General features: G+C 45.9%; 1 protein-coding gene across 3 annotated transcripts in view; it reads right to left on the reverse strand.

The window, feature by feature from the left end:
• ABR (ABR activator of RhoGEF and GTPase) overlaps nucleotides 1–22,588 on the reverse strand; it is a 1,286,060-nt gene that overhangs the window by 233,704 nt on the left and 1,029,768 nt on the right. For all 3 annotated transcript variants that reach the window (XM_086955070.1, XM_086955071.1, XM_086955072.1), the window contains exons 15-16: nucleotides 13,515–13,612; nucleotides 12,175–12,306 (exon numbers count right to left, since the gene is read on the reverse strand). In XM_086955070.1, the coding sequence (XP_086811196.1) occupies nucleotides 12,175–12,306; nucleotides 13,515–13,612 (230 nt within the window). The remainder of the gene's footprint in view (nucleotides 1–12,174; nucleotides 12,307–13,514; nucleotides 13,613–22,588) is intronic.

A 22,588-nucleotide genomic window follows, 5' to 3' on the forward strand; every position in this document is an offset into this window, starting at 1 on the left:
GGGGAGCCATTAATCACCATGTGCCAAGCTCCAGCATCGCCGGCGCCAGCAGAGGCCCGGCTGACATGCCAGGGCTCCGGCTGCCCGCCTCGGGGGCGAATTAATATTTACGGAGTGTGCCCAGCTGGAGGCAATCAAGGCGGGATTCCGCCGGCCACTTCCAGGCCTTTTCAGCGCATTCCTCCCCTGACTAAAGGACGGAAGTAGAGCGAGTTCCACAGGGCGCGCGGCGGAGCAAGGCACGCGCCGCTGGCGCTGGCCGCCATGACGGCGCTCACGCGGCAGGGACCGGCCCGGGGCTCGGACGCAGCGCTGCAGAGGTCATGCTGAAGGCACGTGCGCGCAGGGCACCTCGAGTCTCGATCTGCCCGCATTACAGTGCAAGTATCCGGGCTCATGGTATGTCAGCCCAGTCCGTGCCTTCCTGTTAGTGCTGGATGGCGCAGCTCCAATGGCCCTGCACAGCTCTACAGAACTTACAGTGGCAGTGCTGGGTAAACTGTATGGACTGAGGCTGGATGGCAGTCCTTGATGCTGCAGGCACTTGGTCTGGTCGCCGCACTGGGCATAGAGGGCTGCAAACACTGCAAGTGGCAGTGCTATGAAATGCAAGCTGCCATAACTGCAGGTTAGGCGGAGTTGGCGGATGACAGGACTGAGGGGAACAGCAGATCTGCAGGATGGCAGGGCTCTAGACCAAAATGCCCATCGAAAACATTGGATGTTAACATCGACGAGCATGTTGACTTGGAACCACCCCAGTAAACGGTTTGGAGGTTGATGGCGAGTCGAGCGGCTGTCATCACCCATATACGAGAGTGGGTGACCGGTATGTCTGGGCTCGGAAAGATCAAAGAAAAATCTCTAACCAAATAAGGCTAAATTAATTCTGCATGAGGAGGTAAATGGGAGTGAGAAAATATCCGTGCTCTTTGGAAGAGGGCAAAGGTATAATCTCTGAAGATGATGGGCATATACAAGCATTACAACCAGACAGCTGAACAAAGTAACAAAAAACAAGATGTATTTTTCAGACTGTCCACTTTTAACCAGCATATGTAAAAGACTAAATCTAGAAATAAAAAAAACATCATATTGTAAATCCGCACGCCTGAGAGTAACCTAAATCAGGACAGACAAGACCCACACTGGCAAGCAAACAGAATGACTGGCATCAACTCTAAATTCTGTGAAAAGATAAACGTTACTTGTCTTAGCCAAATTCAAACCTGACGTGCAATATCCACTACTCCCAATGCAGTACACCCATCATGTCACAGTTTGGCACATCAAATGCCTGAATAAATAAAACACATGGCACATCAAATGCCTGAATAAATAAAACACTATCACTGGAAAAGCTTCACTGTCTTTGCCATCCCCAAAACCTGTACCATCACTCTCAATCGTTAACAGGCCACAATCCACCAGATTTTGCAGAAAAAACAAAACACCCAAGCCTTCATATTGGCAAACAGGGAATCACAAACGGCATTAGAAAAAAAGAGTGGGTAACACGCATTCTCAAATTGTGCACCAAGGCGATGGAATAACATCATGCCAAAGATAAGGTTAGGTTCTTCACTTCCCTACTTCACGAACGCCCTGAAAATCCACCCCTTCAAGCAGTACCACATCAACCCACAATCACAATGGTCAAGCTAGGCCAGCCTCTGGAAAGCCAGATGAGAACACTCACCTGCCCCCACAATATTCATAAACATCCCTTCCATGTAACTATGTACAGCGGGCTGTTGCCTGCCAGCTGGGAATGCACTACACATATATACATCCTGAAAGAACGTGCCTCTCTTGTCAACAAACCATGCCATGTATGCACAACAGCCCAAGTGGCTAAATAAAAAAAGTAAGCATTGGCTTGGCCAGTAGGTCTCGGCTGTGAAACCTATTGGCTTTTCCAATGCTTTTTATTTTATGATAATGACTGTCACAAGTGCACGAGCATCCACAGCGGCTACGTTTGAAGAGGATTTCGAAAATGTAATACAATGCATTCAAATATCGCTCCCACAGATGTGCCTACATCCATGGCGGACCTGGCTGTGATCTTGGAAAGCATTTCATTTTAGATTTAAAACCCCTGTTCAGAGACAGCTGATGTGAATGAGTGAGCACCTGTGGCAGAAGTCTTCAAATGGTATTGGTAAAAAGAATAAAAAAAATATTGAAAGATGCCGCCCCACTTTTGAGCGCATATGCGGAGCTCCATCTTGAACGGCTCCAAAAATAATTTTAACGTGGCAGCTTGCAGAGAGCGCTGTAGGAGGCTACAAATTAGCAAAAAAATGGGTGGGGAGTGTAAAAGGACAGGATGGGGATGAAAACAAGGCAGGGGTTTAAAATAGAGAGGGGTAAAGAGAAACAAGCATTACAAATGCAATAGGCGTAGTCTTCATTTAAGTTAAAGCAATTCTGTTTGTAATTAGGTGTCTTTTTAGCTTTGCTTTTATTATTGTATAGTGTATCATCCAGCGCAGTCAGGCTTTAGAGCAGCCTACGGTACGGAGACGGCGCTGGTGGAAATATCTGAGGCCATCCGGTGTTTGGACGAAGGTGGCAGAGCGGCTCTGATTTTATTAGACCTCTCTGCCGCCTTTGATACTGTCCCTCACTCCCTCCTGCTTACCAGATTAGCGGCCATAGGCATCACAGGCTCCGCCCTTGACTGGCTAACGTCTTTTTTGGACAACAGATCCCAACAAGTCTGGATACCGCCTTTTGCCTCCTCCCCCAAGAAACTTGTAACGGGTGTACCTCAGGGCTCTACCCTTAGCCCCCTGCTTTTTAATATATATCTAACCCCGCTCATTTACCTCGCTGAACAACTGGGAGCAAAAATAATGGCCTACGCTGACGACACTCAACTCCTGTTCACGTGGCCCAAAAACAACCTGGATACATCTGGAGCCCAAACCTGCTTGTCATCTGTCTTTCGCTGGCTTGCCCTCGCCCAACTAAAATGCAACGAAAGCAAATCTGAAATCCTGCTATATGGCTCCTTCCCAGACAACTTTGGCAACTCTCTTTGGCCGGCCGATCTACCATGCCCCAAATCCATCGGAGGCCCTGCCAAAAATCTTGGAGTCTGGTTTAACAATGACCTCAGATTCGAGGATCATTTAAAAAAACTTACCGGGATCTGCTTTTCTACACTTAAAACTTTACGCAGGTTCTTCCCACTCCTCCCGAGAGCGGCCAAAGAGACCGTCATCCGCGCCCTCATATTATCCAGACTGGATTACGCAAATGGCCTCTTCTGCGGCCTTCCTGCCTATCTGATCCATCGCCTCCAAGTTATACAAAATGCCACTGTATGGCTTTTGTTTAATATTCCAAAAAGTTCAAGTGTCCGTCAACCTCTCCGCACCCTACACGGACTCCCAGTTGCCCACAGGATTTTATTTAAAATCCTTGTCCTCGCCTATCGAGCTGTCCACCAAGCTGGTCCAGTCTACCTGAGGAAAAGATTCTCCCTATATGTTCCCAACCGCCCCCTCAGATCATCTAACCTGCACCAAATGACTGTCCCAAAATTCAAATATAGTAGGCTCGGAGGCCAATCCATCTCAGTCAGAGCGGCGAGAGCATGGAACACCCTTCCGCAGCAGCTAAGAACAGCCCCATCCATCACTCTCACTCTGTTCAAGAAGGGACTGAAGACCCACCTTTTCAACATCACTGTATAGGGTCCCCCTCTGCCATGCTTCTCATCCCTTTCGCGCCAGGATACTATTTTCTTAGTAAAAGAGCGCGCTACAAAAGCCTCTATAATAATATTGTTTTTCAAACTTTCATGTACATAACATGCATGTGTATGTATATATGTATATGTATGCATGCATTCATGTTTGTATTTATATAGATATGCAGATGCTAGTTGGGACATTAGGAAGCATTGTGCTCAGCCTGAATTAAAGTCTCCTGTGTCTTGCAATGGGCCTCTCGTTTTGTTTGCCATGGAGAATGGAGTAACGGGCGTCTCCGTGCCCGTGTTTGAGAGGCCGCCCTGCAGGGTTGGTGGCTCCCTTTTCGGGGACTTGTGCTTTGATATATATATATATATATATATATATATATATATATATATATATATATATTTATATGTATGTATGTATATATATATTAACACATACATTTATATAAGTGCATATGCATATATATATATATATATATATATATATATATATATATATATATATATATATATATATATATATATATATATATATATATACACACATGTATATATATATATATATATATGTGCGTAGAGAGGTAGAGAGGGAGAGGTAGAGAGTAGTAGAGAGAGGTAGGAAGAGGGTGGATAGTGAGTAGTAGAGAGGGAGTAGTAGAGAGTAGAGATTAGTAGAGAGTGAGTAGTAGGGTGAGTAGTAGAGAGTGATTAGCAGAGTGAGTAGTAGAGAGTAGCATAGAGTGTGTAATAGAGTAGTAGAGCGTAGTAGAGAGTGAGTATTAGAGAGTGAGTAGTAGAGAGTAGTAGAGTGAGTAGTAGAGAGAGTGGATAGTAGAGAGTGAGTATTAGAGAGTAGTAGAGCGTGGCCCTGGCACCTTCACTCAGCCATCTCCCCTGCACCCCAGCCCTGGCACCTTCACCCAGCCATCTGCCCTGCACTCCGGCCCTGGCACCATCACCCAGCCATCTGCCCTGTTCCCCAGCCCTGGCACCTTCACCCAGCCATCTGCCCGCACCATTGCATCTTCACCCAGCCATCTGCCTTGCACCCCTGCCCTGGCACCTTCACTCAGCTATCTGCCGTGCACCTCTTCCCTGGCACCTTCACCCAGCCTTCTGCCCTGCACTGCAGCCCTGGCACCTTCATTCAGCCATCTGCCCTGCACGCCGGCCCTGGCACCATCACCCCTGCATGTAGCCCTAGCACCTTCAGGCCCAGCAGTGCCTGGGTGGGGTTGGCTTCAGCCCCCCTAGTTTCGATGCCACCCTTCCTTCCCACATGCAGCTGGGTGTGCCTGCGGCTGGTCCCCTTGAGAATGTGGATGGTTTTTTCACGCTTGTGTGGGGTGCTGTTCACACCGATAGGGGCCCCAGTACTAGGGTGTCAGCTGCAGTACTGTGGGCGCAAACGAGGACTGGGGGGGGGGGGGTGCAGCAGGAGGGTAGCGATTGGTGCTTTTGAAGGTGAAACTCTTAAACCCGAAGAGTGCTAGCGCCCACCGGCCGCCGCGCCGTGCACAAGGCGCTGGGGCGGCCCTTGCTGGATCCGTCGGAACGGGCGATTGCATGCATGTTCATGTATCAAGCCCAAACCAAAGAGGTGTGTATCTCCCCGCACAACCATCATGGTTTGGCAAAATGTTTGGTCAAAAATTGCACCATCATTACTTGTCTGTGCACTCTAGAAAAAACATTGCAGAGATAGCTCTAAATGTTATGTTATGTTATGTTACAGCTGCTTATATAGCGCAACGGCTGCCCCAGCGAAGGGGCGTCCCGGCGCTGGACCAGACAGGAGAGAGCGCACCATACCACAAGCTTTAGGATCAGCTTAGCAGATCCTAAAGCTTAAATGTGAAGAACTGTAACGCCAACCTTGACAGAACTCTGGACGGTCTGTCAATGGCACACACACTTTGTAGGCCGACTGACTTCACTGAAAGTAGGGGTCTCCTTCTAAGTATTTAGAAAGGACTCACACATACGGGATTTGACTGGGCTAACCTCGCCTAACAAACAATTGTCACTCCAATGTCCTAAACCACTCTAGCAACTCCAATTTACTAGCAAGTACACCAGGAGAAGGCGGTGGTTCTGAGCATGGTGCTTCTTCTCTATGTTGTTGCAAGCATGTAAACAAAGCGTTGTTGCCCGCTTTACAAGAAAGTCCTAAAGTGCAGGGGAGTTTACCTTGTCGCTGGCCGGCCTAGCCCTCCGCTCTCCTCCTCAGTGGTGAGCTTTCTCTTTTCTGCCATGCCTCGCAATGAGCCAGGAGTCACACGTCATTTGTGCCTGCTCGGATCTCGGAGGCGTGTTTTGGGGAGGCAGCCACAAATACCTCCGCCCAAGTGCACACCGGTTCAGGAAAGCAGCAGCATCGCAAAGCTGCCCGAGCGAGCTTAAAGTGACACTCGCTTCGCTCCGCGCTGCGTGCTGAAATACCCATGGCTTCCCCCTCCTCCGCTGACAAACTTTAAGAAAACCAGGAATGCTGCTGATTTCGTCTCAGTCGTTGAGCCCGCAGCGTCTCAGAACCAGCTTGCTGTTTACTCATGCCATAAGCAGGCGCTGTATAGGGGTGTACGTGAATAAATTAAATATTCTGAAGACTGCAAGGTGGGGTTCGGACACATTAATTAGTGCCACAAAAACGCCAGTGTTTCCATCGGCGAGACGCCGATTTGCGAAGAACACAGAGCACTGTTTTTTTTTTTAAGGTAGCACACAAGTATTTACGTCGCGGACAACATGACGTGACGTTTCTCTCTATTTCTGCCGTCCTACTTTGACGGGCTCGGCCGGACTTCCTGCTGGCGTAAAAAGTTTATTATCTTCTTTATGGGGCCATCTGTTTGGACCCATAAAGAAGATAACAAACCTTTTACGCCAGCAGGAAGTCAGGGCAATCCGTCCGAGTGGGACGGCTCTAAAAGAGAAAAGTGTACGTCATTGGAAGCTCTTTTCCAATGGCTGGCCACCGTTTCTAGTAAACGGTGACGCCAGCTAATGGAAAAGAGGGGTGGGGCTTAAACCTCGCTAGTGAAAGCTACCCAAAAACATAAGATCTCGCCAGCGAGACTGCGCATGCTCACAGCCTACGCTAGTAGAGACCTAAAAAAGACAAGGGACTAGTTGGGACGAAGGAGAGCGAAAGCCACAAAATAGTCCCTCACATGCCATGTAATGCAAGGTGGGACAACAGCAGTGGAAAAATATCTCAATCAATCAAGACTCTGTGCGACTAAAATGCTCCTTGGCAGGACAATCACAAAAAGAGCGAGCACACACATGTCAATTAGCTGACCCTAGCTCACTCACAGCAGCACAATTCAACATAAAAAAGTAAACTTCAACATAGAAAAGATGTAGTAATAAGCACCTAACCCACATTCAGTAGGACCCAGATACACCATACAGTCAGAGTTGCGGCCCCAAGAGCATCTGCCAGCAAGAAACATCAAACACACAGACCCAAAGCACATTTATGGATCTAGAAGAAGCCTACGTACATGGCAAAGCCCTCCTGACTAAACCTTTAAAAAACAAAGCCATACTGCCTCAGCTGAATAAAACCCACACTGTCACTTAACCGAGACTAGGTCCAAAAAACAAAATCTGTAAACCCTCATCAAAAACTCTAACGAGGGAAAGTAACCAGGATTGGCAAATGTGTACTGCATAAATGTCATTAGCATAACATAAAACATAAGACATTCCCTTCCGGACATCCTCTGTATAAGGGCACATCAAGAATAAAAATTTAAAGACTGAAACATCGAGGACAATAGCATTGATAATTATGAATCCATTAATGCCAAAGTGTCATATAATAAAACAGCCTTAAACAAACTCATACTTTGACAGAAAGAGAAAGTACTTATAAACGTAATACAGGTTGTGAATGCCATTTCTGAAACGTAACACCTAGCACCAGAAAGGGACAGCATCAACCTACAGAAAGATTTCCAGCTCTTCCTGAATCGACATCTATTTAATGAAAAGAATCACGTTTTGAAAGTTTGTGTGTTCAAAGGTTTATGCTACCGACTGCAACGATGCCCGCTCCCGGATTATAGCCCCAGAGTGCCCTTGCGATGACGTATAGAATTGTTGGAGATGTACATCCATAAAATGGAGTCATATTTTATAGGTAAAAAAAACACTTAATGAGCATTTTAGTTATAATGCAGCAGCAGTTTGTAAAGTTTATTTTCGAACTTGCATCCATTTACACATTTATAAACCTTTCTTGGTAGGTCTGATCGTAAAAAGTCAAGGAACCCAGAATACCAGCTGCCCAGCAACCTACCTAGCAAATGCCTAAACTTTCAGCAAATCGCCAATAAAATAATCCTTTCTCTACATCATAAACCGATAGACCAGTAGAGTCTCACGTCGGAGGCACCTAAGGATATGACAATGCCCTTCAGCCCGGGCCACCCAAAATATATTTTCCCAGAGCCCGGATTGACGTAAAAGCATCATCATTGTACATACCAAAGCCTCTAAGGCTAAAGGCGTGGCATTGAGAGAAACATTTGCATCTTAAGTTTCCAATGTCCTGCTGCTTTAGGCCAGCACTACCTCATTAAGTAGAGTTTACAAAATCACAACCTGTAGTGAACTTTAAGGAATGCTGCTGCGCCTTTCCTAGAATTCAGCTCGACTCTGGAGAATGAGAAGGCGTTCATTTTTTCCATGCACGTCACGCCTTAACATATCAGGAGAGAGTACCGCATAGGAGAGTCACCTTTTCTCATACGAAACTGCTTTTGAATCTCACCTGAAGTACCCACCGGCAGGACTCTGCACCTGTCTTAAACAGAATGAACCTGCTTTCAGGAACACACCCTGAGCGGTTCACAGCATCACTAGTACATTTGAGGCAGAAACCGGTGCCATGTGCTCCTGGTACGAACCCTTTCTCTTGCACTATACCTCCACATGGGAGGTTTCTGTAGTACAGCAGGTCGTGCTCCACACAGGATGAGACTAAGGAGGCAGGGGTAGGTTACGGGGGTCCTCCTGTTGCTGCATTTATCGTGCTGTCTCTCTCTAAAGCACGCAGTTCTTAGAAGGTTGACTCAAGTCAGGTCCACACTTCACCTACCGTTCAGTGATGCTGACTGGATCAAAATGCTGCAACACCTGAGACAAGAGAGGTCCAATGCAGCCAGCGTGCAGATGTCCACGTACAAATGTGCGAGTTCCCTACCTTTACGCACACCACTATAATATCACTGGATAAAAAACAAAAGAGGCTGGTCTACGAACATGGACTTTAGCATTTACAAACATTTGAAAGAGAAAAGTACTGCTAAACACGGTGCCTGACTAAAGAAGCAATGAAGCGTGAGCTATTCCAGAAATATATGAACAAAGAAAGCCTGAATAGTGCCTACAATACATCAATTTGATAATTTCCTAGTCAATGTTCTGGGAAGATTTATGGAACACATAAATGCAGCACCTAGAAGGCGACTGACAACTTCTTGCCTCAGTGCACAGAATCTTCGTTCATGGTTCTTTTCTATCTTCTGGTCGTCTGTCTCCTCCATCTCTGCCCCTCCCTCTGGCGAGCTCTGGTGGGAGAACTTTCCCAGGGCGAGGGCAGATGTCAGGACTAGGAGGGCGCACTGTGCAAATATCCCACAGGAAAGCATGAAAAGTTTTATTTTGGGACTGGGTGACTTTCTCAGCATTCGCTGCCTGTTTATGTACGCAGATTATTCTTACAAAGGAGAGCGGCGGGGAGGTGGCTGGCAGCGGTAGGGCATCTTGGGCAAACAGGTGTCCTTGTTCCAGGGTGGAGAAGTCGCAATTTGGCAACTTAAAGGATTCCCTTCTGAAGCCCCAGACTAAATTGCTCAAGACTGGAAACTGTCGAAATGGTAAACGCTAAACAAATAAGTAAACCCCTGAGAGATGCACTTTAACAATTCCAGAATATAGAAGTAACAGATACAAACCTTCCATAAAGAAATACACCCTCTACAACCCCACTAGTTAAGATGTGTGAACATGCATACTTGATAAACATAAACCCGGGTGACTCACATTCACACTTTAGTTGACAAACTCGGGATGCTGCATAATTATTGCTTTTCATGAGAGCTAGCCCTCGGTTTAGGGGGAAAGTAAAATTGGACAAGCAGCTTTTTTCTGCCTTGTTACTCAAACTGAGGATGCATTTTTTCATTTTTCATGCGCAGATGAATGGAACATCAAAGAAGGTGTGCTCCGCTTCGCGCATCCGGAATTGCAAATGCAGGATACTAAACGGCCATGACACAGCACACAACCAAATAGGCAACATTTAATCCAGCATGTGGGAGGAGACTCTGAAAACCCTGGAGCCGGACGACTGTGCCCCTATCAACTTGCACAAGAAGATGTCTGCAGTGTTAGCTGGTTGCCTGCCGTGAAGATGATGTTGCCAAGATACAGCTGGCAATGATTGCATTGGGCAAGGGAAGTGACTGATGCTCAAAGAGCAGGTCCAAAGCACGGCTGGACACAGATTCTTAGATCATGCCATATAATAACACTGGCTGTCCCAAGGCTACCTACACTGCCAGGCTCCATGCTTAAACCTCAAAGTGAACATCAAGATGTCAGAGGGGAATTTCATTTCAAAGGATCAGTTGTGGTTCGTTCCCATTTGTAGGAACGTAAAAGCTGAAGCATTTTTCAACTTGTTGCAGTCTTAAAAAAAGGATAAAAAAAAAATGTTGCCAGATGTCCCCCAGTTATACAAATACATTCTTTTTTGCAGCCGTTTCACCCATCTTACACTATTATTGATGTTTCAGAAAGGAAACAAAAGGGCTAAACATCAAAAGCAACCAATCCTGTCCATATTGAGCCAGCAATACTTTATAGCTTGTAAGCCACTGTATTAGTCACACTACGGGATGCTGAGATTGATTGTTTAATATATATGACAATGAAGCTAAACTCTGCTCTACGAAGACTAGCATTCTCTAGTCAAGGCCAGTTACATGGTCAGTCCCATTTATAGGCGTAGTTTAGATGGCCTATAATGTCAATACTTCTCCATCAATCTGCAGAACAATCTACATGGAGCACCAGGCATCTTAACCAAGTTCGGGCTGAAGCTCAGTTAAGTTCAGGGAACAGTGGGAGTCAGCGGGAGCAGGGAGACACAGGCTGCGGATAGATTATCTCTATGTGTCTACAGTGCCTTCCAGAGCTGTGGCTTCTAAGTAGCAGGAGTGCACAGGTTTGTGGAGCTGGGACACAGGATATGAGAGAAGAGACTGAAGGGTTGGCCTAGCAGCCGTACTCTCTTCCTTCAGGAGAGGGAGCAGCCATATGGCTGCTAGGGGTGGATCGATAGTGGTCAGGTCTCTTACAAGTTCACTGAAGAACAATGTTTAGGGCTCTGCCCTCTCAAATATCTACGCCGGAGGGCTTATTGGAAGACACAGATACTATTCAAACCCTATTTCAGCCATGCCATTAAAAACTGGGTGATCTGTCATCAGCATTCAATACACATTACAAAGCGCTCTCTCGAAGGAAGTTACTAACAGATATGTTTGTTTCTTCAGAGGCAGGCTGGCCTGCAAGGAAACAGGGGTACATTAAAGGACTAATAACTGCCCTTTGAGCTCAACTAGTTCAAGAACTGTCCACTTTTCCCCCAAACCAAACCTCACTTGAGCTTACCCTAAAAATGCATGAGTAAGAACCTACTTATGCAATGGCAGCTTCTCTACAGTTCCTTTCACCAGGCATCTAATCTGTGCAATAGCACTCAGTGGTATCCTCTGGAAATAGTGCTCCTACCACACAACACCCCAGAGTACACAGTTAGTTGGAAGCTGTGATTTGTTCCAGAATGCACTTCTAAGGGCACACACCTAGATGGGCACATCCTAAAAAGGTGAGAGTTCCCTTACGGCTGTGCCATTTTCTTCTTTGTCCCTCACAGACCTATGAAAAATTCAAGTGGGCAGTGCTATTTCTCTAGTAAACGAGAGTCAAATGGAGTCCAATTTGGCCAAACCTCATTGAGTTCTGGGTTTATACAAAGGGCCACATATCACACAATACTGATACATGTGTCAATCTGGCACACCTACATACTGTCTTTCCTGAGAGTGTGTAAAAGATTTACCATCGACCATTCCCCGCGGAACTCTCTCCCAAAACAGAGAATCACAGCGAAGTGCAAGAACTCACTGTAAACTTGTTTTTGTATTTTGTGGTTCACACACCAGCTGGAAATTTTGCAAGAGATTCAAGTTCCGGTTTATTTTTGCCAAATCACCAACTACACTCTTCACAAATCAATCTTCCCCCTATCCAAACAGATGCCCAGATTTAAAGGCAAAGACAAAAGAATATTATTTGATAATAGGGATACAGCGACAAGAGCAAGCAGGCCACAAATTTGATCCCTAAAACTTGAATATCTCTCCAAGGAGCCTTACCTGGATCTGTCCTTTGCCCATGATCTTGTCCACTATCTCGTTGTTATCTTTGTTGAGCTTTGTTTTGTCGTAGCATTTCTCATAGCAAAGTATCCGGAAACACTGCGAGCCTTCCAACTCAATCTCAAATTCCTAGGGAAGCAAGAGAAAGACGTAATCAGCAGAGGCAAATAATGTTTCCATCCAGAAACGAAACGAGAGCTACTGCAAAAATAGTCACCCTGCTACAACTATGAATGGTCAGTCTATTTTTGACATTTTTCAGAACGTTGTACAACATTTAGCAAGCCCCTTGAGTTCCTGCATTAGATAAGAGTTTCAAGACACATTCAGGTCTATCTGCTCTCTCATTCCTTGCTGCCATCGAATCAATTTTCCCAGGCTGTATTAATTAACTTTTAATTAACTATTCCCTCTGTGCTTTTACTCCGTTTCCCCTTCCTGACTCATTACTCCCAATTAGTTATTTCCATCTAAAAACCAGTGTCTGATTTGTGACCGGTCAGAAACCAAGTTTCCTCAAATTTCAGCACTCTCAGTAGATCCCTGCAAATTATTTTCCAAACAGAGTAGCTGAGTGAGCTTCGTGCAGCAACTCAACATTGTTTCTAGCCTAGAAAAAGTGGTTAGGCTAGGGCGCAAGCTATGCGTCAGATGACTTTTGAGAGTATGATTCATTAATTAAGATAAATCTGAGTTGTCACTCTGTGTCCCCTCTCCCAATGCATCTTAATACCTCTTCTGTGCATCTTTATCCAAGATCTGTTTGCACACCACAGCTCCTGTTCCTTTTATTCCTTGCTTTGCATTCGAACATCCGCTCAATTACCAGGGTTGACACCGTTACAAAAGAAAAACTCGGATATCGAGGGTCAAACTTCGGTTTTTATCAGGCGTGGGTCTAAAATTATATTTAACTGTATGGGCTAGGACAGGAATCTCTTCCCCAAAACATTAGGAATCAAGAGAGATAGTAATTCAACATATTAAATCAATGTATCTAAGTCAAGTGCTCTGGCACTCTAGAGCCTCAGAAGTTTCCTGAGTTTCAGGCCGCTTGTCCCCTTGTAACTTTCCGAATGTTCCGGATAGAATGTCCACCTGCTCCTCTGCTCTCCGGATACCCTCACTGCATTGCTGATTCCAAGGAAACGGACGAGATTTGTGCTCTGTTAATGCCTATAGATTCCTCCCATATGTTTTTGAATTCGTATTTTTTAGCTACGTTTGCTATTTTTGTCATGTTAGCACCCTTTGTACCTGACCGGAAGTTCCTGATCACGTACTCTTTTCTCCCTGTGGAATATCTACTTTATTTATAGGTAAAATATCTCACTTACTTCATTCCACTGCGGCTCTGTCGTGTCCCGAAACACCCTGGTCTTGGCTTTGCTGACAAAATAACCAAAAGAGTCGACTTCCAGTGTGCAGTAAAGATCTACAGATGAGAGGGGAGAAAAGAAAGCAACAAAGGGTTTTAAATTCTAGGTACATGACACACACTGTTGAAACTCTGGATAATTACACAAATAGGCTTGCAGTGTTTGAAATTAGAACAGGAGAAATGCTTGGATTTTAAGAGAACCCCGTTTATAGAGCTATATAGGTATCTCTGTTAGCACTAGAATAGGAAAATTGCATTACATAAGCAACAAGAAATTAGGAATCTAGCCAGCACTAAAGCTTTTGTGAAAAGAATAAAACATTCACCCTACTGAAACAATGATACACAATATTTTCTTGCAAAGCACTTTATCTTTGCAAGTTGTGGGATAACTTTTTAGCAAGCAAAGCTCAGTGATTTACTGTAGACCTATATGGCGCTCATTACTCCTGATGAGGCATTACAGCACTTTAAGGGTGGATAGTACGCTACTGAGTGGAGCCCAGAGTTACTTTAATGCGTTAGCTGCAAGTGTTACTGTTTGTTTTATATTGTGCAACGTTGTTATAGTTAGTAAGCTGGTTAGTTGCATCATACATTTTTTAGTCTAGAGGAAAGTTCGTTTGTAATTGGTTTTATTGATGCGGGTTATGTATTCATGTCCATTCCTAATTGTGGCTCTGTGAATAAAGTGAATATGTATTATTGTTCCGCTGTTTGTTTGTCCTGGTACATTATGTTATCAGATGACTAAAGTATTTAGAGAATACCGTTCTAAGGATTTTGGGTCATGCTCATGCAACTCGAGCCCGTGAGTCTGGCGGGAAAAGCTTAGCGGTGGAATGTCAAACAGTAAAAGACAGAAAGAGACATGGACTGACATGGATTCCGGTTGTGGGGGCATGAAGCGAGCCAATTATGCTAGTGACGCACATTTTGCTGATGGCTCACGTCAAGGATTATGAATATAGGAAGCACTGCTTTTTATTTGTAATTACAGTATTATATCCTTTAGATTATGCGAGTACTGAAGGTTGACAGAATTTGATTGGTGCTGTTCAAGTCCCTGCAGATGTGTGCGATAGAAGCAGGACTTCATCCTCATTTCCAGATGTAAGCTGGTATTTTATCTTTGTCAATGATGTATTGTTCTGGGAGTCTGTAATTTTTATGTCATGGTCAGGAGTACCTGCTCTTTCTACTTTCTCAATATTACACCAAGTCCCAACTTGTTGTTTACAGTGAGATGCTTACTCTGTTTTACAGTTCGAAGTTCAAAGTGTTTTACCCAATAACCTGGATTATGCACAGCAGAATTAATTAGGGAAAGCACTGTATGTCCAAATAGAATCAAGCTCACGGTCATACCCTTGTAGTGTAGTTGTAGCTTATACAAAAAAGCTAAAGACTAGTAGTGGCTGAGGTCACGGTGACCTTGAAATACACTTATCCATTTTATGGGACAGTGTTTCTCCTTCCTTATGGCTAAATCTGTACCTTAATAAATACAATCTGCTAGATAGCTTGTAAAAGCACTAACAAGATTGCTTGTAAAAGCGAACCCCTGCCCCTTTTGTGATGACAAATCTTCAAGGTGAGATTAAGGAAATACCTTAATTAGTCTATTGACAAATGCCCATTTGAAACTACACAAAGTTCATCTCTGAAGATATTGTTTATCTAAAAACAGATCATTTTCACTTCTGGGACATCGGGCTGCATTTTCTGCCTGACGACTGACTTCTAAGAATCATGAATATTGCACCTACTTTTGAACGGGCTGTTTCACAGATTCCCACGAAAAGGGGAATTTGCATTATTATTTTTAGAATAAAATAAAAAATTATGCAATATTTTTCTTCAGTGGTATGCATACACCTATGTTTTAGACAAGATTGTTCAACAAATGTTTCCGAGGGACACAACCATGTACATTTTAGCACATCAAAATGAAATAAAATAAATTCACACACCAAGATCTAACATGGAAAAACTGGGACTGGATATGTAGGTCACACATGTCATTGAACAACCCGAGAGCTCAGATAGCGTGAAAATGCATCAGACAGCAGAAATACAGAACAGTACAAAACGTCATGCATATCCACATGATGGTTAAAGTTAGAAATGACCCTAAACATTGGAACTGTGCAAGGAGATCTCTGAAATCTTCCAAAAGACAATTGTATTTTTACCAGTATTACAAGTCTTCTTTACTATTATTAATATTATTTATTTATTTGAAAGGTTTTATATAGCGCTGGCTAGACCCGGGGGTATCAGAGCGCTTCACATGAGTATCAGACCATAGTTGAAGGTTACATTGTTACAAAGTTTACACAGTTTTAGAGCACAGCTACATAGTTACATGTTGGCTTGAGACAAACAATAAGGACATATACGTGAGGGAAAAAGCAGGCAAGGGGAGAGATTCAGGGAAGAGGGGTGTAGGAGCAGGGGAAGTAGACAGAGAACGAAGGAGGGAAAGAGGAGGGAGAGGGTGAGAGACATAGCATGAAAGAGGAGGGGGAGCTATTACCCGTCTACCGGTTTGTGCCCGTCTATTGGGCACAAACGGGTAGACGGGTAATAGCTGCGTCTAAAGTCCAGTAAGCTGTGATCCCAGGGGAAGTGGTATCATTCCCCCATCTCGGTTGCGAGAGGCTCCCTTTACGCAGTGGACTCTCTCAGAGGGGTCTCTGAGACTCCAAGGCCTATCTACTGGATCCTTCCCCAAAAAGGGGAGACGGAGTGCCTTGGCAAGGGGCGCCATACCATACCTCGACTGAGAGTGGCTTCCTTGGCGCTGTGGACTCTCTCAGTGGGATGACTGAGACACCAGAGTATAAATATTGGATCTTTCCCCAACAAGGGTAGAAGGAGTGCTTAGTCAAAGGGCACAAGGGACAGGGGGTTGGCGGCATAGCAGGCAAGGGGAGAGAATCAGGGGAGAGGGAATAGGAGCAGAGGAAGTAGACAAAGAAAGAAAGAGGGAAAGCGGTGGGGGAGGGTGAGAGACAGAGCATGAAGGAGGAGGGGGAGGGTGAAGGAGCACAAACCGGTAGACGAGTAAAAGACGCGTCCAAGGTCCGTTAAGCTGTGATCCCGAGGGAAGTGGTATAATTCCCACATCTCTGCTGTGTAAGGCTCCCTTTACACAGTTGACTATCTCAGAGGGGTCTCTGAAACTCCAAGGCTTACCTACTGGATCCTTCCCCAACAAGGGGAGATGGAGTGCTTTGGCAAGGGGCGCCATACCATACCTCAACTGTGCATGGCTCCCTTGGTGTTGTGGACTCTCTCACAGAGGGATCACTGAGACTCCTGAGTATGAATATTGGATCTTGTCCCAACAAGTGGAGAAGGAGTGCCTAGTCAAAGTGCAACAAGGGACAGGGGGCTAGGAGGTGGGTCGGAACTTCTGTTTCTGGATAAGCAGCAAACCCATCTGTAGCTATGTCAATAATTGTCGTTTTTTTTCCTGTGGAAAGGAATCTGTCTGTCTGTTTTTCTGCTTTCTCTTGAATTGATGTCTGATTCCGGTTCCTTTGCCACATCTTGAAGGTTGGATTGTTTTCCATCTCCTGTCCTGCAGTTCGATTCCAAAACTTGTTCTTGGGATTTCCATCTTTTGGGGTTTTAAATGAAGTCCTCTTTCCTTTTCTATCACTGGGTTTGAAGATTTCAGTCCTTTATTTATTTCTTGGGAGTATCCATTTTGTATGAGGTGATCATCGGGTTAAGGCAAGAGGGAGTCGGGATTTCCACAGAAAACAGAATTTAAGCCCCAGATGGGGGAATGCTCTCCAGTGCCAGGAATTTCAGCCCTCGTTAAATATACACTGTGCCCGATAAATGCAAAGCACTTGCACCGTAGTGGGTGGGGCTAAAATCACTGTTGCAGTGTCAGCCTGATACACTGGCCGGTATCACTCACCCACCCGCTTCTTGTTAATTCACCCCAGGCAGTGGCATCGGGTCAGGGCTGTTCATTCACCGGTCGATTCCCCGAGGGCGGGCGTCCATCATGCCTTCAGGGCGCTCGGCGAGCGTGCCCCCGCTGCTGCAGGATCCTCCACAGAACTTGGGGAGATTCACTGCCCAAGGTAGAGCGCTCCAGTTCTATTCCAGCTCCGACCCCAAAATTTATTAAATTGATCTTTAGGCTCAATACAATCCAAAATCCCACACAGGTACATGAAGTGCATTATAGATGCTAACTGCAGCAAACTCGATTTTAGGCTAGGAATTTTAGAGTGTCACTTTACTAAGCTGGAAATGGTGAAACATTGGGATGCATGGCAAGTATTTTGGGGTTTGTTTAGTCTCGGGTGCTCTTCTAGGTGATGGCTAATGGCTGGTAATACATTCCAAACGTTTCTCTTTGAGTCCAAAGGAGCAGCATTCAGGCCTATGGATACCAGTCAGAGCACACTGCTCTCAAAGGAATTAGACCATTGGAATGTTGAGCGCTCCATTGAAGACATTGGAGTGCTACAGGCTTCTAATGGCTGGTAGAAGTCCGGAGCATCAACATGTGAACAAAGGCCTCTCGAAGCCAGAGGGGTTTATAACGCCTATGGCTCCATCAGGCCTTGTTTTACAAATGTAAAAAAGTCTGCCCTCTTGAGGTGGAATGTTCTAATAGCCTTAAAGTCCTCCACAGCAGGCTCTTCTAGCCATTAAAGGCCGGCTTCCTTGTTAAAGGCTGACGGCTGGTAGAGCCCGCTGCGTCAGGGTCTAATGGTATAATATTACACTATATATAATGTCTCCGTTTCAATTAATTGAAAGCAAGAAATTATCATTTTAGGTTAGTCTTTCTGCATCTATGGACACAATAGGCAATCAAATACTGTTGACTGCGGCTCACTGAAAATGAGTGTATTGTGATATTTTTGTCTAGGTTAAAGTGGTTAGTCCACTTGTCTTTTAAATGCTATGACTGCTACCAAAGATTCTTTCCATTTGAAGAAAATGAGAAAGTTAATGATTATATTGAAATCATGAATAAGTACAGCTAGAAGCACAGTCCAACCTTCCTGGTCTTCCTAGAAGCTACATAGAAGCAATATCAACAAAAAATGGTGTGAACCACAGCAGAGACCTGAAACAACTGCTCAAGACTGAGTATGCATTACCTAGGGGGACTTGAAACAATAAATATCCTGCACACCCCCGTGTAGCACACCTCAAATGCAGAGGTATCGATATCAAGGGGATACATTCAATCAACTCCACAGTGCCAAGGGATTGTCTATTCCATATGGCGGCATGTTTTGCTGATTGGCTCTTGTAGAGCTCTCTTCTGTCCCTCTAGCATGAGGACGGTATTACAGTGCTTTCAGTTGGTTTGTAGTGCTTCCCACAACCTGGGTTTATGAAAGGCCAGGGACTCGTTAATGAACAGGCATGTGTTGCACTGCTGTTGCCTCCCTGCGCGGAGCTGAATTGATGACCGTTTCACAGAATGTTGAGGATTTTCAATTCGTTTCTACTTTTATGAACTTTGGCACTCCACTGGGTGGAAGTAGTGTTTGCTGCCCTCTAGAGATATTCATTCATTCTGACTGAGTCACCTAGAAAGATTAGTATCAAATCTGATGACTCCTTTCAGCCACAGAAAGCTCCTTGTTGCTCACATCAATGTCAATGGCGGCTCACATGATCTATGGGTAACCAAGATCAACTTCAGAGACACGCAGTGTCACATGAACCAGCACTAACCAAAGAGACCCACACTAGAAAAGGGTGCAGTATCAACCCCAGCATCCACTCCACTCTACATCACCCACTGAGACATACATCAATCTCTGCAAATCCAGGACATTCAATCAAGGGATGGGATAATCAGATCAAATGTGGCAGCATCAACTGCATCTTACATCTCCCACACCACCCTTCATTGACACGAGGCCGTATCAACCACATAGCAAATATCAACTAAAAGGACCCACGTCAGCCATCAGGAAGCCCCTGTTTGAATAGCCAAACACACATCATGAGTCGATGCAAAGGCAAACGTATAGCTCTGCATTACATCACAGCCAGCTGCTCATAGTCCTATGCCGCACAGCCGCCTCATCTAGAAAAGGAGTGGAGTGACATTTACTGGAGAAGTGGTGATGCGATGCGACTTCAAATTCTCATTCATCTCAGTCTGAAGTAGAAAATGGGGCCACCACTCCAGCAGGTGACTGGCCGCAGTGGCTTCCGGCTGACAGGCCAAGTGGTAGTCTTACACCACCTTGATTGGCAGCTTTTATCAAACACACCGCAGCAGCCTCCCTGGTTTTCTTCTCCACAACCCCAGGCGCTGGCATACACCCCCCATTTATCACTGGCAGGGTAGAGCACACTTGGCCGTCATAGTTTAAACAAAAGCCCCTATTAATGTCTTGTAGCCGTGAGTTCAGCTTGTGCAGGAGCCACGGATGAAGTGAGATTAAGGGCCAGAAATATCATTAGCTACTTAAAAAGCCTACAGCTTAAGTACTCAGACCTCGCCTTTCACTGACAGGGAACAGGCAGAAAGGTCACCCGAGCTAGAGATGGGGAGAACAATTTAACAATCACTTTTTTTTTGTTGAGAATTTTAAACAAATTACGCTTGGATGGCAATTAATTAAACTGAGCAAGTCTCAAATAAAACATCTTTTTATTTTATTGTTTTGAATTTCCCATTACAGCACTGTAGTTTCAACGAGCATTAGCCTTCGGCTGTGCAAAATATACTGGCTTTGTAAATGCTGTTTTACATGTTGCACAGCAGCACGAGCTTAAAGTAAAACAATCATTGGCATAGCCAATAGATCTCGCCTTCGGGACCTTATAAGTGTTTACCCATGTAACGGTTGATATTGTTGCACCAATGATATTGTGCTGCATAACTAAATACTTATAGGGTCCCAAAAGTGAGACCTATTGGCTATGCCAATGCTTATTAATAACATCCGCCTTGGCTGTAATGAGGCCTGAATGATCTTTTCAGATGGTATTTAGGAGGGGGGCGTGCATCCCTAGCCCCTCTTTTGGAATGCCACCAGACCAAATCCCCTGCCCCACCACCACCCTCCCTGCATGGTACAACATTCCTGATCTGTGAGGAGGGGTTAACAAGGGGGGAGGGGGGGGGGGGTGTCCTGCGCTTAACTCGACCGACACTCACACTGCCCGTACAGCAAGGACGCTCTGTTGACATTTAGACACTCGAGAGGTGAAGCTGTATTTTTTTTAATGTACTGGTGCAATATTATGGTCTTCCATCTATATTTTTTTTACTGGGGTCTAGTTTTTTTGGCATTATTTCAATAGTATTTACTATTTGTACCTGTATTTGTGACCTGTACTTTATTTTTTATTGTTCATTGTGAGATTTCTAGGCAAACAGCTTTTTGCGAGGATGGGTCTTCATGGGATATTTATATATCAGCCGTAATTTGGGTGCAATGAGACCCTTATGTACCTGGTGCACGGACATCTGCAGACGGCACCTACATGAAGCCGCGTAGAGCAGAACGCACAAGGTGTCCCCTGGGCACCAGGCTAACAGTTAACTGGAAGTGAAAACAGAGGTCGGGTCATTCTTTTAATGAGGGATAGTATAAACCCAGGGGACGTGTCTGGAGACAATGCACAGAGGTCAGACCTTCCTGAAAAGACCTGTTACCATGGCAACCTACCTTCACGCCTCTGGAAGCATAAACAAGCATTTACAATGCAATGGTTTTGCCTTTGTTAAAGTTAGAGCTATTGGCATTGCTCTTGACATTATTTTTATTTATGTTTTTTTTAACATAAATAAATGGCATTGTCATTTACAATGCCACTAGCTGTATCTCTCGCAAATGACACACACAAACACACACAGAGCCCCCCCACACAGAGCCCCCCACACACAGCCACACAGAGCCCCCCACACACACAGCCACACAGAGCCCCCCACACACACAGCCACACAGAGCCCTCCACACACCCACACAGAGCCTTCCACACACACCCACACAGCACAAGCAGGCAACAGGGGCACACTGAGGCACAAGCAGGCAACAGGGGCACACTGAGGCACAAGCAGGCAACAGGGGCACACGGAGGCACAAGCAGGCAACAGGAGCACACGGAGGCACAAGCAGGCAACAGGGGCACGAAAACGGAGGCACAAGCAGGCAACAGGGGCACGAAAACGGAGGCACAAGCAGGCAACAGGGGCACACGGAGGCACAAGCAGGCAACAGGGGCGCACGGAGGCACAAGCAGGAGACAGGGGCACACGGAGGCACAAGCAGGCGACAGGAGCACGAAAACTGAGGCACAAGCAGGCGACAGGGGCACGAAAACTGAGGCACAAGCAGGCGACAGGGGCACGAAAAAGGAGGCACAAGCAGGCGACAGGGGCACGAAAAAGGAGGCGCAAGCAGGCAACAGGGGCACATGGAGGCACAAGCAGGCAACAGGGGCACACAGAGGCGCAGGCAACAGGGTCACAAAAACAAGCACAAGCAGGAATTGTAATTTAGACGGGCCTGAAGTGGAGAACGGTCAGTAGGGAAGTAGTGCGGCTGGTGCAGTAGTACCAGGCCGAAAGGTGAGAGGGGCTGTCTGCACCCCAGTTTGGGCAGTTTCCACTACCTAACAGGGATTGGTGGGAGGGGGGCGTACTTCTTTCTTGCTTTAGGGCTGTTACTTCGGGGACGCAGTGCACGCTCTTGCCTGTTGCCTGCTGCCGCCGGGACACGACAACAGGCAGGGAGAGGACAGGCTGGGAGAGGGCAGGGAGGGGACAGGCTGGGAGAGGGCAGGCTGGGAGAGGGCAGGGAGGGGACAGGCTGGGAGAGGGCAGGCTGGAAGTGGACAAGCTGGGAGAGGACAGGCTGGAAGTGGACAGGCTGGAAGAGGACAGGCTGGGAAAGGGCAGGGAGGGGACAGGCTGGGAGAGGGCAGGCTGGGAGAGGGCAGGCTGCGAGAGGGCAGGCTGCGAGAGGGCAGGCTGCGAGAGGGCAGGCTGCGAGAGGGCAGGCTGCGAGAGGGCAG

Source organism: Lissotriton vulgaris, chromosome 2_1 (assembly GCF_964263255.1).
Source record: "Lissotriton vulgaris chromosome 2_1, aLisVul1.2, whole genome shotgun sequence".
NCBI classification, from domain to species: Eukaryota; Metazoa; Chordata; class Amphibia; order Caudata; family Salamandridae; genus Lissotriton; species Lissotriton vulgaris.